The sequence below is a fragment of the Pseudorasbora parva genome, chromosome 5 (assembly GCF_024679245.1).
Source record: "Pseudorasbora parva isolate DD20220531a chromosome 5, ASM2467924v1, whole genome shotgun sequence".
Taxonomy (NCBI): Eukaryota; Metazoa; Chordata; class Actinopteri; order Cypriniformes; family Gobionidae; genus Pseudorasbora; species Pseudorasbora parva.
Genome location: NC_090176.1, coordinates 18,621,379 through 18,641,377, shown reverse-complemented (window position 1 = coordinate 18,641,377; position 19,999 = coordinate 18,621,379). Strand labels below are relative to the sequence as shown.

The 19,999-nt window shown below is 37.3% G+C and overlaps 1 protein-coding gene across 1 annotated transcript in view; it reads left to right on the top strand.

Moving 5' to 3' along the window:
- Positions 1-19,999, top strand: part of col4a2 (collagen, type IV, alpha 2) — a 150,471-nt gene that overhangs the window by 78,979 nt on the left and 51,493 nt on the right. The window contains exon 5 of the mRNA XM_067443427.1: positions 19,339-19,473. Coding sequence (XP_067299528.1) covers positions 19,339-19,473 — 135 coding nt within the window. The remainder of the gene's footprint in view (positions 1-19,338; positions 19,474-19,999) is intronic.

Here is a 19,999-nt window from a genome sequence, read left to right as displayed (position 1 = left end):
TGCAGTCAACTATTTGTATACTCAAAGACACCTATTGACAACAAGTTTTTGAACATAATGAACATGATGGCCAATCAGAAGTGTTCATGAATCCGTTCAACAGTGCTCAAAATGCAAGGGAAATGCTGGTATTGTCACCGACTTAGTATTGATGTCTATACTTTTGTCAACACTACTGGAGTATGACAAACTGGATTTGAAACATGAGGGTTAGTAAATTATGACAAACTCTTTGGTGAAATATTTCTTTAAATAGCCATTTTAAAGTGTCCCTTTAATGCTATTTAAAGGTTCCTAACATTCAATGTCAAAAAATACTTAATATATAATTAATAATGTTCTCATAATGTTCTCATAATATACATTAAAATTACCTAATTTCTCAAAGAGTTTAAGAAATTAGGTCATTTTTCCTTCGAAGATTCAGTCTCTCTAAACCCCTGCCAGCTCACTCTGCTCTGATTGGTCTGACAGCACAGTCTGTTGTGATTGGCTTCTGCTTACAGCATGTGTCGGAAACATAACGTCCTATTACGATATCAAAATTTTTGCTCCAGAACCTTCCTCAGTGCTTGATTCTTAGTAATACGAATAATAGTTTTTCAGTATCAATTCCAACACAAGAGTCCTCATCCTCTTGAAGTGTATGCAAAGTTGATTTGCAGAGCTGAAAACAGAATCATATCGACATGTCGACCAAACTTGTCCAGGCCTCAGCTAGGGTTTGAGGGTGGGTCAAAGTCGATGTCATTCACAGGCAGCCAAGGAAGACCATAGACTGGCATCATGTAATTTTGTTAAAGGGTTACTTCAGCGATTAGCATATGGTTTTGTATCAGTAGAAACCCTGGAGTATATTCGAATGATCATACTCAGCCCCCCCTGAACTGATATTATGAAGATGAACACGGTGGTGGAAAAGTGAAAATGAGGCTTTGGGAGTGGCCTCACAGGGCTTTTCTCAGTCTAGAAAGTACCAAATTAAAAAAAATATTCACATTTCTACTACATTAATGACCCAGTTTAAATACAAAAACTTCCCAGTGCTGAAGTACCCCTTTAAATGAAGTAAGACTGGGATTGCTGATGAATTGTATCTTTTAAGAGACAATGGCCCTGTCCCAAATGGCACACTTTATATGCGCGTTTGGTCTTGTGGACTTACAATGACTGCCGTGTGCCCATGTCCTTTAAGTCTATATATATGAGACCGCAGGGTGTCCCATTTGTTATTTTAGGTCTCAGAAGGGTGCACTGATGCGGGCTCCGCGGCAGACTTCTTCCCGACTGTCAAAGCGGCGTTAAGTCCCAAAAGTGTGAACTTTTGGGACAGGTCCAATAACTTTGTTTGTCATGCACTTTGATCTTTAAAACTTCACAGACCTTTTTAAATTCACAATCTGCTATATTATACACTGAATGAAAGGTAATATTTAAAAGAGCATTATAGGGGTACTTTAAAATCATATAAAATCGGAAAAAAAACTATTAATCTTATCATCATTCTGTGGCAAAAGTTGAATAAGAATATGAAGCACAAGGCTGAGTTTAATCTGTGAGCATTCATGTCACTACCTTTGACCCATAACCCTTGGCCTAAAGTTCCAGAGAGAATCAATTGGAATCAGATCCAGGAGGATTTTCCCATCATCCAAGGACACTGACCTGCACGCTCTGGCCTTAAGAATGTTTATTTGTTTGTGTTTTAGAGGGTAAAAGTCATTCTTGGCCTTATTTCCCAGCGTTTTTTTGTTTTGTTTTTTTTTTTTGTCAAAGGGTTTTCCTGAATGCTCCTGATGGAGATTAAGCACTTAGACCATATTTCAATTTATGGTCTTTTGGCACTGCAGCCTTTAATAGCAGAGATGCTTCCATTTTTGTTCATTCTGTTCTAATACTATGACCCTTTAAATTAAACGGGAACAGCATCAGCAAAATATGTAACTGTAAAACATTCAGTGCACTATGAATTCACAAAGCCGTGGGAACAGAGTTTTAATTGAGCTTTTTTTTTTACATCTCAATTGACCCCCAAAGAGCTCAGCAAGACTGTATATGGGTCTGTGTGGGTCTAATTCTGTACAGTTGTTGGCATGGCATTAACAGTGCACATACACACATAGATGGGGGTCTGGACTTCCTCACACTCTATTTCACCAGCTCTCTCTCGCTCTCAATCTCTCTCTCTTTCTCAGTCTGTCTTTGTGTCTGTGTGTTTTCTGGCACCCATTAGGAGAAGTTGAGAGAATGAAGCTCACATTTACCTTTTAAAGCCAAAGACTTGTGCGCTGGGCAGAGATCTACGCAGGTACCTCGCCGTACAGCCGGTAGAGGTCACTCTCAGGTTCACATCTTTATCAAATTTATTTGCTCAACCCTTTGATCATGCTGAAATATGTTCAACCCTCAGTCAAAACGTCTAACCAAAGTATCGTTTTTGCTTTGTTGAGTCAGATGTCTTCTCAGTGTCATGACATCACTAGCATGCTGTACATTACATGACCTTCCCACTGTTTACTTAGTATGGATCTGCACATCACCAATGACGTTATTCTTTATTAGATATCTTACATCAGTGCTTAGTATCCAAATTACACTGAGAGTAACTAAGATGTCAAACAAATGAATAAAGTTTAAACAACAGCACCAAGTCATTATACAGTAATTGCGTCATGCATACACAAGGATTTGCATTTTGTTAATGCCAAGTCTTCTGGCATCAGCTCTTACATAAATACATCCACAGTCACTGGACCGTCCTAATGATGGGAAACAGTGAGGGTTGGTGAAGAGGTTCCAGTAGCTGGGAGTATTCAGCCATACACCTCTGATGCTGCTTCTGTGCAGACCATTAAAAAAAAGACAGACTCAAATTGTGTTAAAAAAAAAGTTCTTTTAATCAGAGATGGATGACTGCATATAATTTAAACAGCACAAAAACATTGCTGATTATATTTGTGAGACAAGTACTAAATTATAGTTCTTATGACCCTGCATCCTAGTTTTAGTCAAGTTTGAAGCAATGGAGAGCCAATATAAACTAATATTTCACTCAGTAATGAACAGTCTGTTTATGCTACTCAGCTTCATTTCAATCCAAACCTGCCTGCATGACCGTCTTTCTTTTATGGAACAAAATAAAATGGCAGTACATCTCCTTTTTTAAAACCCAAGAATGTGAGCAAACATTTGAAAGTTTTGATGAAAAATAGTATTTAGATATACAGTATTGTTCAAAATAATAGCAGTACAATGTGACTAACCAGAATAATCAAGGTTTTTCGTATATTTTTTTTATTGCTACGTGGCAAACAAGTTACCAGTAGGTTCAGTAGATTCTCAGAAAACAAATGAGACCCAGCATTCATGATATGCACGCTCTTAAGGCGTTGCAATTGGGCAATTAGTTGAAAGTGACTTTATTTCTGAACAATACTGTATAAGGGTGGTGGTTGAGGAGATTGCAAAGCACCTTTTTTGTAAAAGCTTGCTTCTATGTGAAGCTTTGTGCAAAAAAAAAAGAAGAAGCTTTGTGCGTCTATGAAGTACAGAAAAGTGCTTTAAGTACAGAAAAGCGCTATATAAATTTAACCAATTATAAGTAGTAATGGCGATTTCGAAACACTGCTTCACAAAGCTTCAAAGCATTGCCAATCTTGTTTCGAATCAATTGGTTCGGCGTGTGTATCAAACTGCCAAAGTCACGTGATTTCAGAAAACGAGGCTTCGTTAAACATCGTAACTGTTTCGAAACGTTTCAAAAACACTTCAAAATGTCAGAGGTTCACCACTGGACGGGTGATGATCTCTGTGAACCCATGAATCATGAGGAGTCACTGAGAACCATTGAAGTGTGTCCTTTTACCTGATCTCGGATCAGTTTTATACATTTGTAGACATTAGACATTAGTATGATTAAAAGGAATAATTGTAGTTTATAGTCTCGTATTGGCCTGTTTATCTGAGCCATACATGGAACAAACTAAACAAGCCCTGACAATTGATAAAAGAACAATAAATATTTAATATTTAATTGTATTATATGATTAGTTAATTGCATTTAAAAGATTTTACTTTCAATAAAACATGTTTTACATTGGTTTGGCAAATGGCATTGAAACTTCAGAAGCAAGAAGATTTTCACCACCTATTGGACTGGAGTGTGAAGCATGTGATGAATGTCATATTTGTTTTGAACGATGTATGGGTTAGTAAATTATGACAGGGTTTTAAATTCTGGGTGAATTGTTTCTAAATAGCAAAATTACAGTTGGTATAATGTTACGCTTTTATGTTTTTAGTTATTGTATAAAATAAAACCCTGTCAAAGAAACTAACAAACTCAAGAAAAATGTGATAAATATTTTAATGAAGAGCTGTGTGAATCTGTACTACAGATGTACTACAGAATCTGGAAGTTTTTTTTTAATTCAATTGTAATAATCACATTGTGATTGTATCAGTAATCTATAATAGCCTGGCTCCACCCTCATACGTACTTCCACTCAATTTTCATTTTCCTTCTGTACCAAACGTTAGAGACTGGTTATGGCAGATCCAATAGTTTTAAACTTAAACAGAGTACTCGCCTTCAAGGAACACTTGTCAATGGAGATTGGCCAGACTCCCTGTACAAATGAAATGTACGAGAATCTGATAGGACCAGGCTAAACCCATATGGCCCCAGTGGATATGATGACATGATGCTGGTGTGTTGTGAAGCTCACACGAGAAGTGTGGTGGTCCTCTGTGTTTCTACATTACTTTTCATGCAAACTTCACAATACACTAATGTCACGTGTCACAATTTCCCTCTCAAAAAGGCTTAATATAGTCATTTTCTTACACACGCTTCTCATTTTGCTTCAAAGGACATTGATTTGTCCACTGGGGTTGTATGGATTACCATCACGAATGCTGTGTGTTTTTTCAAGCGTCAACTGAGTGGCACCTGTAAAGCCGCCCAAATCGTCCAAATGGAGGTTAATGATGACGGGTGAAGGTTTTGTACGTTTGATTTTATTCCAATTCCTCTTTATCTGACTCCATTTAATCACAATTTCGAATTTAGGTCAGAATGCCAAATGGTTATTTGGTCATTTATATTCAGTAGTTTAACCACACATTTTTATTATTCTGTATAACCCTTAGTTGAAATTATACTGGTTCATAACCTGAATAATTCCAGAGCAAGTCAGAATCAATCAAAGTGTAACAATTTATTAACAGTCAGGTAAATGTATAATTCCAATTACATAATCGATTCAACGGTAGCCTAATCCATACATAACATCAAATACTCTGAGGTAAAGAATGAAATATATACCTGACTTTTGGAAATTACATAATGCTGGGTTATCTTAAGACAACCAGCATTATGGGCAGAACTGATTACAGTACTGATCCCTGGATTTTTTGCAACATTCCTTTAAAGGGGTGATGAATTGAGAAATCATCTTTCCCTTGAGCTTTTGATATATAAAAGGTCATGGTAATATAAGATTATCCTGTAAGTTTCAGATCTGAAAACATCCTTTTTAGTCAAAGAAAATCTTTCATAGATACCAGACCCAGAAAACGATCTTGAGCCTTATTCTTACGTCATCTCGCTACGAAACACAGCATCTGCAGCACATCTAATTCAGTAGCCCCGCCCACCGACTCATGGAGCTGTTCGGTCGATCACTGGCCAGCAGCAATAAACATGTGGAAGATAGCAAGATATTGTGGAAGAACACAGTCGCTGCATAAGCTTCCTTCCCATCCTTCGGATCATAATATTAGAAATGTGTTTATTTTTAATGAAGTTCCAGATCTCGTGGGGAAGAACGTTTGTGTGTTCGCTTCATTTCACCACTGAATCGTTTGTAAACATGTCTCAAGTGCTGGATTTGCAGACACAATGTTGTGCCTTCTATATTAAATCCGACAGTAATGATCCAACTCACTTATGTGAGTAAAACGTCTTTTTTTATATGTAGGCCTAATAGTAGTCCCAGGGCTACCAAAACGAATGCCCGACGGCAAAAATAATTTCTTCTATCTGGGCGCGCACGCATATGTGTGTGTGTGTGTGTGTATGTGTGTGTGTGTGTGTGTGTGTGTGTGTGTGTGTGTGTATGTGTGTGTGTGTGTGCGTGTGTGTGTGTGTGTGTGTGTGCGTGTGTGTGTGTGTGTGTGTGTGTGTGTGTGTGTGTGTGTGTGTGTGTGTGTGTGTGTGTGAGTGTGTGTGTGTGTGTGTGTGTGTGTGTGTGTGTGTGTGTGTGTGTTTGCGCTTATATCGTCCAATCGTGCGGGCCGTCTAATATAGAAATAATATTCCAATCAAGCGAGGGTGGATGAGAAATAAATAATTGTGTTTGTTTGATAAAGACATTTACAAGCCCAATAAGACGTTGCATTGCAGTTGACGCTTTAATATGAGGCGCCACGTAGGATTTAAATCAAACTTCGCTTATCAATACATACATAACACACGTGCATATACACCTATACATTACTCGCATATACATGTATACTATTGGATGTTCAAAATACTTATATGAAATACACGTGCACACTAATATGAAATCCATACCAATACATATAATGTTAGTAATGAATGCATACACACTTGTGAATAACTTGCATATACATATAAACTTGACGCACGCATAGACCTATAAATATTCGCATATACATATAAACTTCCATGCATATACACCTATAAATACTCGCATATACATATAAACTTCCATGCATATACACCTATAAATACTCGCATGCACATATAAACTCGATGCGCGCATGTACCTATACTCACTCGCATATACATATAAACTTCCATGCATATACACCTATAAACACTCACACATACATATAAACTCGATGCGCGCATACACATCCATAAAACGCGCATACATACAAAATAAAACGTGTATATGCAAGTATTTATAGGTGTATATGCATGGAAGTTTATATGTATATGCGAGTATTCATAGGTCTATGCGTGCGTCAAGTTTATATGTATATGCAAGTTATTCACAAGTGTGTATGCATTCATTACTAACATTATATGTATTGTTATGGATTTCATATTAGTGTGCACGTGTATTTCATATATGTATTTTGAACATCCGATAGTATACATGTATATGCGAGTAATGTATAGGTGTATATGCACGTGTTATGTATTGATAAGCAAAGTTTGATTTAAATCCTACGTGGCGCCTCATACTTTAATAATCTCTCCCTCAACTGATATGTAGGCCTAAAAGTAGTCAGTATAACACATATAATACAGTATCATGTGGATTGACATTGTAACATAGATATTTTGTGGTGTATTTTCAGTGTTCTCAGCATGATAGGGAGTAGGAATTGGGGGAGAGGGGGTCAACAGAGAAAGATGTAGATTTCGTCTCCAATGGTGCGTGAGGGACAGTTCAGATGTTAATTTCCTTTGTTTTCTCAGGGAGTATATTCCTTACAGTCGTACACACCCATTCAATTGAATTATATTAACTCACAGAGATGGATTCTTTTTTTTAAAATCTTTGTTTGTGTTTATCTGAAGAAAGAAAGTCATATAAATTGGGGATGATGTGAGAATAATTCTGGGAAATTTAAAGGAATTAGTTCCTGAGAAACCTGATAGCTGCTGATAAAGGAGTGTATGGATGCTGTGATAGGCATTGCGTTCCTATAGGTAGATGTGGATCAGCTGAGAATCAGGTGATGCAAGTTTGACTGATGTGACCTGCCAGAACTAACGCTGCACATTAGAGAATTTAAATTTTAGGGTGAACGATATTAAAGGCCTTTAAAGGTGTCATGAACTGGCTTTTTCTTTTTTTTCTTTTTTACTGTTGTTTGAGGTCAGCTAATGACGTTTGTGTGGTTTTTACATTCAAAAACATCATAACTAATAATAAGTAAAAGGCTATTTTCCACACTGGTTTTGAGGCTTTTTTCTGAACGCTGGGTTTTGGTGGGTGTGCCACACTGGAGACTTGAAAGTAAACGCCCATGGCAAGGATTGGATAAGATTTGCATATTTAATGAGCTTCAGCTCCCCTGTCAGTTCAGTTCACATGAGGGAGGGGTTGTTTTGAAAGTGGCAACTGGAATGATTCTCTCGACCACAGGGCTCGTAAACGTCTTTATCAAACAAACCCAATGATTTATTTATCATCCATCCACGATTGATAAGACTATTATTTTTGTATTACATAGCCCGCAGGATCGTTCAATATAAGTGCGAACCACGCACACACACATACACATACACGCGTGCCCTTGAAATGTCAAGTCCAGAGAGAGTGAACAACAGAAAGGAATATAATGAGATTCATCGGCCTGCCCGGGACGTTGGGCTTTGCGAGCCCTGGCCCATACATATCTGAGTCCAGCGTGCTAAAGGTATGTTCTGTTAGACATGTACACATAATCAAAACGATGCTTATGCTATTACATATCTATAACAATGCAATGCTATTACATATAAAAAAAAACATGTTTTACTCACATCGGTGTGTTGCACCATTCCTGTTGGATCCAATATAGAAGAAATAACATTGTGAGATTTGTTTACAAACGATCCTGCAGTGAAATGAAGCAAACACCACTTCTTCCACATGTCAGCTGGAACTTAATTAAAAATAAATTTCAACCACACATTCCTAATATTAGGATCGGAAGGAGCTTATGAAGCGACTGTGTTCTTGCCATAGACTGTAGGTTCTTCCACAACCAGGAATAGTGCAATATCTTGCTATATTCTTCGGCATGTTTATTGCTGCTGTCTAGCGTGGTCCGATGAGTCGGTGGGCTGGGCTACTGAATTACACGTGCTTATTATTCTGTAGAGGCGGTGTTTCGTCAGTCGATGACATCAAGATGCAAACACGATCGTTTTCTGGGCCTGGTGTCTATAAAAGCTTTTCTTTGACTAACAAGAACCTTTTCAGCTCTGAAACTTACAGGAAATTCTTATATTACCATGACCTTTTATATATCAGAAGCTCTCAATCCTTTAATATGTACAGTTTCTAAAAAGGGCCTCTAGTACATCATTTGTGTAGTATTTGGGTAATTGTCATGTGCTAAGACCCAATAAAATGAATTGCTAGATCCTTAACTCCTAATAGCTTGTCAATGATTCAGCCCATGTTATTGAAATATCACAGTAGCCAGGCAACCGAAGTTGGCAACCTTGATATTTCTGCTCAGGTGTCTGAAGATTTAGTTTCCTAGTAGAAGTAGTTCTGCTAAGCAAAAACAAATATCAGAGGGAACACTACAGAGTCAGACCACCCAACCCAGCCCTTCGAGACCCTCTGCACCTGCTCGAGTGATTCACGTTTAGCGCATAGTGATGATGTCACATGTAATCTCATGATGGTAGTATATTATTTTTGCCATTCATTTTGTTCTGGTCCTGCCTTAGATCATTTGTGAAAACAAATAGGGCAAGTGTAGACACCCGGAGTGCCGTCTTCTCATTCACTTATATTGTAATCAGGATAAATGAATCATGTCTGCCTTGTCTATTGCAGATGTTCTTAGATGAAAAACATCTAAAAATGCATTAGCCTGTTTGCAGTTACTCATCCATATCTTGGTTGATTTGAAAGGAATGTTATGGGTTTAATATAAGCTATTCTCTATTTCCGTCCCCTTGCTGGCTGTATTACTGCGATGAACAGTCAATAGAATTCTATGGGTCAAGGCAATGCACTGTTCTGTTTCTTCGTTTCCCACAGCAGTGTTGTGGCCAATATGTGACTAATATGATCCAGGAATACGGCTGGATCTACTCACTACTGCTTGGATTTCAGCCTTGGAACATAATATTACACAATCATACAAGTGGGCGGGGACATTATCATGGATTGCTGAGAAATTCTCATCCTCTGGAATGTGTTTTGAAAACTTGTGAAAAAGAAAATCTTGCAATTTAAAAAAAAAAAAAATAGGGTGAATAAATGATGACAGAATTTGTTTTGGTGGACTATTCCTTTAGATATCTGGTCATTTATGATACTTTCAGTGGCATTTTTGCTTTGAGACCTTTCTGAACCTGCATTCCTACAGTAGTTCCTGATGCTCGGGCATTTGTCCAAGCTTCCTGCCTTTACTCTCCAGAGTGCTTCCTGTTTCCTGAGTCGATATCTCAGATTAGAGCTACTGTTTGTAGAAGATTCAGAAACATGTGACATTGAGCTCATGTGTATCTCTGTGATGCTCTATGTACTTGATCAGTAAAATGGTCACACTTTAGATTAGGGTCTAATTCTCACTGTTAACTATGACTTTTTCCTCAATAAACTCAGAATTACTGTTTATTAATAGTTAGTAGGACAGTTGTTAAATTTAGGCATTGAGGGGTGTAGAATAAGGTATGCAGAATAAGGCATTAATATGTGATTTATAAGAATTAATAAACAGAAAATATCCTAGTAATATGTATTGTTAAAAGCAACTAGTTAAAAATGAGAAATAGTCACTTCTCCTCAACTTAACCAGGCTAGGCTATATCATTATAATATATAAGTAATTGAGTATTATAATATATATTATTATTTTATTATGTTTTAATGGTAGCACATACCTTAAATGCATGTACATAAATAAGGGTCTTCTGTTTTTGTCCATTGTCTGCTATTTCACATCACACACAACTAAGAACATAATCTGTCTCCAGACCATTTTAAACATCTGCTCTAAATTCACTGTAGTGGGCATATCTATGAAATCTAGTATTATAAACAGCAGACCAGAAGAAAAGCCCAGGGCATTGTGAGGGACAGCTCACATGTTCACCACCAGGTCCAGCTGTTTTCTCTCTTGCGTTAACCACATGTACCACAAGGCTGTACTAGACCAGCACATCATTCATTTAGAGGTTGTAGCAATCAAAGATGAAAGCTCTGTGCCTTTATAAGAGTTTGGGACATGACATTAGATTACCTATATGTAATTCCCCACATTAACTCTTGTTTTCATAGAAATGTAATGGAATTGTATGTTTTTGTTTAGTTTTGTTTTTTGTTTAGCATTTCTTTTGCTGCCAAAACAGCCCTGACATGGGCTCCACTAGACCCCTGAAGATGTGCTGTGGTATCTTGCACCAAGATGTTAGCAACAGTCCCTTTAAGTCCTGTAAGTTGCGAGGTGGGGCCTCCATGGACAGGACCTGTTTGTTCAGCACATCCCACAGATGCTCGATTGGATTGAGATCTGGGGAATTTGGAGCTCAAGTCAACAACACACACGTCGTTGTTGTGCTCCTCAAGCCATAGGTGAACCATATTTGCTTTGTTAGCAGGGCGCATTATCCTGCTGAAAGAGGCCACAGCCACCAGGGAATAACATTTCCATGAAAGGGGGTACCACATGGATGGCAGGATCCAAGGTTTCCCAGCAGAACATTGCCCAAAGCATCACACTGCCTCTTCCGGCTTGGCTTCTTCCCATAGTGCATCATGTTGCCATGTGTTAAGCGACACACATGCACCCGGCCATTTACATGATGTAAAAGAAAATGTGATTCATCAGACCAGGCAACCTTCTTCCATTGCTCTGTGGTCCAGGTCTGATGCTCACATGCCCAATCTTGGTGATTTCTGCAGTGGACAGGTGTCAGCATGGGCCCCCTGACTGGTCTGCGTCCATGTAGCCCGTATACAACAAACTATGATTCACTGTGTATTTGACACCTTTCTATTAAAACCAGCATAAACAATTTGAGCTATAGTAGCTTGTCTGTTTTTAGCTGGGCCAGCTTTCGCTCCCCATATGCATCAGTAATCCTTGGCAGCCCATGAGCCTGTCGCCAGTTCACCACTGTTCCTTCCTTGGACTGCTTTTGATAGATACTGACCACTGCAGAACGGGAACAGCCTACAAGAGCTGACGTTTGGGAGATGCTCTGACCCAGTCGTCTAGCCACGTCATCACAATTTCTCCCTTGTCAAACTTACTCAAATCCTTACACTTGCCCATTTTCTGATAGCTCAAGGTTCAATAAATCAACTATGCATTCAAACATGCAATGTATTTTGTCTGTAAGCCAGTATCATCCTGCTTTGTATCTTGCTTAGTTGCATATAAACAAATTAACGTAAACGGCTGCCTCTTAAGTTACTGATGTCCCACCTCCTCAACTCTTCCATGTCTCCTGTTTTTTCCTGCAGATTGTTGGGTGATGAGGTAATGGAGAAGGTGAGGAGACACTTAACCCTTCAAATGTGGCATTACTGTTACACTCAGAGAAGACACAGGGGGTTTGCATGGGAAGATGGGAAACATGGCAACTTTGAGAAAGGATTGGGTTTTGTTAAGGCCAACAGGGTCAGCAGATTAAATAACAGAATTTAAACTAATTTATCTTGGAGAGACTTGCAGTGAAATGGAAGGAACAACACAACAAAAGACAGGAGATTTATGTAGAGAGGAAGCAATGGTGTGAGGAAGAAGCTGAGGGGTAAGAGAAACAGGAAATGACCTATACGTTTTATGGCTTTGCTGTGAACTGGAGAACCCTGGGAGAGTTTCACTCTCACCTGGCACACCCAAGAGCTGTCAGTGACTTAAACTAATGGCTAATCGCTCATTTCCTCCTCACACAAATGTACACTTGGGGCCATGTCTGTTTGTATTTTTCTAAATACATTAAGGGCCATTTAGCTGCACTCTCCCATTTCTTTGGTTTGAGTTTTTAGACTTTTCTTGCCCTATTTATGGCTCTTGTCTTCCCTCTTCACACACAGCTGAACTTTCAAGGAATAGTTCACCAAAAGTAAAAATATGTTCTTTGAAATGTATTTACTCTCCCTCATGACATTCCAAATTCCTGTGAATGTAATTTTTCTGTGCAACACAAACAACGATTTAACCCGATTTGCCTTTTTTTCATATAATAAAAAGTGAATGGAGACTGTGCGCTGGTGTGCTGTAATGTCTTTCAAGTCTCCTGGAGCCATTCAATAGTTGTGTGAAGATAGACATTTATTCATTGAAAATCATCAGTTAATTCACTTGGAAGAAAAAAAAAATCACTTCAATATGCTACTTTTAGTTGGATCATGCCAGGTTTGATGTCAAACCTGAGTTAAATTTGAGTTAAATCTGTTTGTTTAGCATACAATGCTATTATAAGGCTTCAGGAGATTTGGATAATAGAACACAGGTCATAGAGACCATAGTTATGGTTCTATATGACTTTTTGACTTTTTGTCCCCAAAAATGTCCCCATTCACTTTCATTACAATGAAAAGAGTGGCCAGAATATTCTTAAAAAAAAACATATTTTGTCATCATGAAAAACTAAAAGAACATGATGCTTGATGTTAAGAATGACATGACGGTGAGTAAATTATGGCAAAATATTTATTTGAAACTAAAGCTGGTTAAATATCAGCAAACTTATCCTTTAAAGAAATAATTCATCCAAAAATGAAGATTTTGCAATCATTTACCCACTAAACAGAGTAATTATTCATGTCAACTCTTATTTTTCATCTGTTGTCAGTTCTGAGTTGGGCCGCTCACTCTTCATAAGCATGTCCAATGGTAGGATGGGACAGGACAGAAATTAGTATTGAGTAATGCAATCAGCAAGGTTGAAGGACGTTTGATCTTAAAGCAATGGCAGATGATGTTGAACACGCTTTTTATTTTTTTAAGTTTCACAGACGGTAAATCTACCTTTGTAGAGTTAATCATAGACATTGGCTTTATCTGACTATGTTTATGCAGGTGCATGGAAGGTTTTTTCTCCACCCAAACACACGCTTGTACGCTTTCACGCTTATCTGCGATTGATAGGACCTGTGCCAAGAACATTGTCATCTGAGTGCATTTGATGTGCTGTGTGCCAGGAATTCATCTCAGATTTGAGTACTGCAGACTGCCAATGCTCATGCTTGTCTATCATCGTTACTGGCTCATTTCACCAAATGTACACCTTATGTAGAGCATTGCCAGTTCCATTACTGCCAAAGCCTCATGACATGCACTACATTGGGGTTACAGGGGTTGGCTTGACCCCTTAGTTCTCGTATCTGATTGGCTGAGAGCCTTTTCCAGTTCTACAATATTGCCCCAGTAGCAGCACTGAAACTGTTTCACCGTTTGTATCACTACGCTTGTAGCGACTATGCTCTTTTACACCTAAACGATACCATAATCTATTACCAATTCACCTGGTAATTGTCTAAAAATCAGTTTAACTTGGATATTATATAATCTTTTCACTTTTGTTTTCATCTGTCCCAACTTTGTTGGCCCCTTAGTTCCAGTGAAAGAAACACTTAATGCTTCAGCATACCAATAATTTTTTGGATAATTTCATGCTCCCTACTTTGTGGGAAGAGTTTGGGGATTGCCCCTTTCCTGTTCCAACATGACTGCACACCAGTGCACAAAGCAAGGTCCATAAAGACCTGGTTGAGTAAGTTTGTATGGAGGAACTTTACTGGCTTCACAGAGTCCTGACCTCAACCCGATAGAACACCTTTGTGATGAATTAGAGCGAAGCCTGTGAGCCAGACCTTCTCATCCAATATCAGTGCCTGAGCTCACAAATGTCTTTCTAGAAGAATGGTCAAAAAATCCCATAGACACACTCCTAAACTTTGTGGAAAGCCTTCCCAGATGGGTTGAAGCTGTTACAGCTGCAAAGGGTGGGCCAACTCCATTTTAAACCCTCCAGAAGAATCCAGATTAAACGTCCTAAAACTTTTGGCAATATAGTGTACATTATTGTTCAAAAGTTTGTCGTTGCTGAGATATTTTTATTGTTTTTGAAAGAAGTATCTTATGTTCACCAAGGCTGCATTTGTTTGATCAAATTATAGTAATATTGTGTTAATATTATTACATTAAAATAACTTTATTTTCTATTTCACTATTTTTTAAAGTGTAATTTATTCATTTGATGCAAAGCTGAATTTTTAAGCATAATTACTCCAGTCCTCTGTGTCACATGATCCTTCAGAAATCATACCAATATTTGATGCTCAATTGGGTTGAAAGCAGTTATGAATAAACCATTATATATTTTTTTATAGGATTCGTTGGTGAAAAGAAAGTTCAAAAGAACATTAGAAACATTTGAATATTATAAATGTTTTGTAATATTAATGCATTTAATGCATCCTTACCACATGAGTAAAAGTAATTATAAAAAATAAAAATAAAAACCGTACTGACCTGAAACTTTTGCATGTTACATTAAGAATAAATAGATACTTTGTTTTAATTATTTAAATTGTTTATTTATTTTAAATCAAATTTAAATTCAACAGCTGGTAGACATATTTTTTTCACTAGAAAAAAAAAAAAAAAAAAAAAAAAACTATAAAACATAAAAGTATTATGTAATAATTTTAGACATTTCTCCTGATATAACCGTTTTGGCATTAAGGGTTATTTCAAATTGACTCAAAATACCATGGCTAGAGTTCTATATTAAAAAGTGCTGTGAATAACTATGCATGGGTCCAAGAGAGAACACTAGTTAAAGCACTTTGTTTTAAGTTTGCTGGTACTGTGGGGCACAGCAGGTTAGTTTTCCCCTGTTGAGCTGAAAAGAAATTGGGTCAAGTAATCAGGAAGACGCATAGTAGGGGACAGGATGTTTGATAGCTAGCAGGGAATTGACCTGGTTGCTGGTTGCTGGTGACAGCCCAGGAAATAACAAATCTTATGTATTTGATCTTTTATACCTTAAAGGCTTTTCATCTGGGCACAAATACAAAGCTTTCTCTGAACAAAAAAGAACAGCTAGGCTGTGGCCATAGAGTAATGTTATCTTAGTAAACTTCAGTGACAGTGACTCACAGATAGACTAAACCCAGATATGTTAATGCTTTATTTTGCTATAAACTACCAACAGATAATGTGTCTGCACAAAATGTATCAAGGACATGTAGGGGTGAAAACATGCACTGGAGGGCATTACACATGATGTTTATATTTACTTTAAAAAACAACAGCGGACGTGATTTCCTGGGTTGTTGCTAAGATGTTGCTACCATCAAAACAACAAATCATAGGCTGTAAGTGGAGGGCAGGACGTCATATTTAATAAGGGATTTTCCAGATAATACGGCTGCTAAATAATGACAGGCTACTCACTGTATGCCTCTGTAAGGACATGTAGTGCGTTGTTTGGAGAACACTCTGTGGCTAGAGAGGAAAGTAAGGAAAGTTTCCAATCTCAGTGTAAAGCCCTATTCGGACGGGATTAGTTCTACAAAGGCAGATGGAATAATGCAATTTTACCCTCTGTAACAGGGCTGTAACCACCAAAGACAATAATTAGAAATGGGCAAAAATTCTACAACCAGACCATTAGGGAATTTGAAAGTCAACGGCAGATCTATGTATTTATTCACTAATGCGAAGAATCTCTGGACTAATAATATATTTGACGCAAATTAATGCAAATATTGTTTGTAGTCCCAAAAGGAACTGTTCTGTTTCTTTATGCTTCATTAAAAAAAATCTGCATGGAGATCTGCATGGAGGAGTGGGCCAAACTACCAGCAACAGTGTGTAAAAACCTTGCGGGACTTAAAGAATACGCTTGACCTCTGTCATTTCCAATAAAGGGTATATAACAAAGTATTGAGATTAACTTTTATTATTGACCACATACTTATTTTCCACCATAATTTGCCAATAAATTATTATTATTATTTTTTAAATTCAGATTTTTTTTTTTCTCATTCTATCTCTCAGTGTACCTATGATGAACATTACAGGACTCTCATCTTTTAAAGTGGAAGAACTTGAACAATTGGAAGCTGACTAAATACCTTTTTGCCCCACTGTATTTACTGCAAAAAAAAAAAAAACTTGCCAGGCATTATCTGTGAGGTGAGAGATCAGAGTACTTGACCTCCAGAACACCTCGCACACATGGCTCATCGCTGTTTGATTGATGAGGACCTTAAGACCTCTATGCTGCGCCCTGCCCTCTTCATAAAAAAACAATACTACAAGTGTTGTTCTTGGCCGTAATCTGGCACCTTTTCCTTTCGCTGTTGTTGTCAATCGCTCTTCTCATTGTCTGTCAGGAGAGGCATGATTTATAGGTGGACAGGTGGGAGGCATGTCCTGGACACTTTTTGCCTGGCTTTGTCAGCAGAAACCTCACTGGCTAGTGCTCAATTTTCACCATCTGCATTTTAAATTTTGCTTGACATGATTAATATTCATAAACATAGCAGCCCACCACTACATTAGCATAACAGGAACTAAGCAATCTACATAAGGGAAGACATAGCCATATAGAGAAGTCGTCTTTAATTATTGTTCATATTTCAGTATATTTTAGCGTGTTCGTCTTATTTTCTTCTAAAAACACTGACTGGCCAATAATGTCGGAAGTATCACCAGTCTTTAAGCTCTGTTTAATATGAAAAATACTAATTATCTTTCATACTTGGTTGCAAGTGCAACATTTTAGTTCTAATTATGGAGGTTCTATTATAAAATATGCATCACTGACTGCAATTGAAAGTTATCCCATATGAAGATATCTTCATTCCTTCACTTGTAAGAGAGGCGATGAGATTTAAAATATCTACCCTAACTTTTCAGATTTTCAGAATAATAATTTTCTTCTTAGTGTAAAGAACAGTTTAAAAATTTAAACAACCTTTTGTGCAATGGAAAGGTTCTGTGAATGTTCTTCATGGAACCATTGATGGTAATAATAGAGAAAGTTTTCATAGTTCCTCAAACTATATGTGGAAGACCCTTCTTTTTTGTGTGTTCGCACCGCAGGAACTGGGAAGGATTTTAGTTAGTTTTGGCGGCATTAAATTAGCTCCTAACTTAACTCTTAACTTTTCAATCTTTATGCTAAGGATTTGTTGATGGAGTTGAATATTGCGCTCACTGTCAGCTGGCTTATGTCACTTCATATGTCTTTGCTTTTGCAAAGCAACCAGGAAAATTACCTTATGGGAGCGTTTAGTTCTCTGGCGAACGCCCTGGTGGCTAGTTCCTACACTGTTAAAAAAAATTCAGGCTCCAAATGAACATTTTCTAGTGACTGATCATATCTAAATTTTTTAGTTGGCCAAATTGAATTTCTGTGAAATTCAATTTGGCCAACGGAAAAATTTAGATGTGACCCACTGACCGCACTAGAACATTTTCTGTTTGGGACCTGAATTTTTTTTTTTGAGTGTATAACTGAGTTCCTTTATATAACTGCTGTGAAAGCCCCTAAAGAACAGTTATTTTTAAGAGTTATTCCAAATGCCGCTAATCTGGAATGCATTTTTATTCTCTGTTGATCGGGATGTGCTTTGTGTGAATGACATCCAGTACAAAGACAGTATTGTCTTTGATCAGACGGAGTGCATCCTTGATGTTCTCCTCCTTCACTCCTTAACAGGATCTAGGATCAGTTGGCTGACTGTGGATTAGAGGCAGGGCAGGGGGTTTAAGTGTGCATGAGGCAGCAGGGCGTCTGTTTATCAGTCCCATTAGAGTAGAACACGGTTTGTTCACTGGATTTAAGTTCTTATTCACTCTCTAGACATGAACACAAACACAATCTTGTATTTTTCCATTAAAAAAACTGCAATGAAAAAATATAATAATATAAAAATATTCCATTTGCTTTTAGATTTGAAGCAAACAGATCTTCAGATAAGAGGGCAGACTACAAATCTCACATCTAATATCTTAGTGAAGTACAGCATGTACAAATTATTATTTTATTTTTTTGTATGATGGCTATAAGTAAGGCAAATGTTTTATGAAGTACAGTTTGACTAATGCATGATTCAGCTCCGGAATAAATTCAGCTCAAGTTAAGGAACAACAAATATTTTAAACTAAACATTCAGCATGTGTACTCCACAATTTGTCATACACTGTCATACACGTGTGCAGTGTGGTGTTGAGAGCACTGGATGGTGCTATATAGCTTTAGTATGTGTTAGTAGAGTTTGCCATCTAGTGGGCATGTTTTGAAATGTAAAAAAAAAAATAGCTGGGTTGTGTTCAAAATGAAATAAACTTTACTTCCTACTAAGAAGTGTGCTGTTTACACTCTATACTGTGTACTATTAAAATATGTTAAATCAATTTCATTATTAGTAGTATGCAACATTCCATACTAATGTTTAATGCATGTGAGCAACATCTTTGTGGTCTTAAGTGTAAATGGGGCATCCACATTACTGTATTTTTATTTTTTTAATCATCTGTTTGCTTTTGTGATGTAATTTGTTTATGTTGTGTTCTAAAACCTCTTGATTTTTTTACTGTAAATGTAGCTGTATATATGTACTTTAAACTAATTGTGTTACCTTTGTATGTGAACTGCAGGGATTGCCTGGACCCCTTGGTCCCCAGGGCCCGACAGGCCCTAACGGGCGACAGGGTGACATTGGTCTCCAAGGCCCTAAAGGACAGAAAGGAGACCATGGCAAAGGAGGCATAATGGGTCCAAAAGGAAGTGTGGTGAGTCTCTCTGTCCTGCTCTCTACTTCTGCTGTTATGACTTAGTCAAATGCTTTTAAAAATACAATGCGTTCACAGTTCAAGCTGATTTTGATCCTAGTGGCAATTGCAAAGAACTTTTAAATTTGTCGTGCAGAAGCCTCTACCCTCCGTTTATTTCCCATGATAAAATTCATGAATAATGAATGCAAACCATTTAAACAATTATGTAATTATAATTATAATTATAAAATAATTATTTTGGACATAAGTATTCATTTAGTAGTAGTTGTTAGTTCTCACTTTGCACTCTCAAAAAAACAAAACAAAAAAAAAAAAAAAAACACGTAAGCATTTTTTATTATTTTCACAAAACTTCCATGACTCCCAGAATATTGTGTTTATTAAATATCATGCAAAACATTTTATTCTAGGTTAATGCATTCTTTCCAAGTGTAAATGTTTAATTTAAAAAAAGCAACATTTTAACCAAAAAATGTAGGGTTGGATTCAGAACTATGATCAAAGTAGTTATAATGTCAAAGTA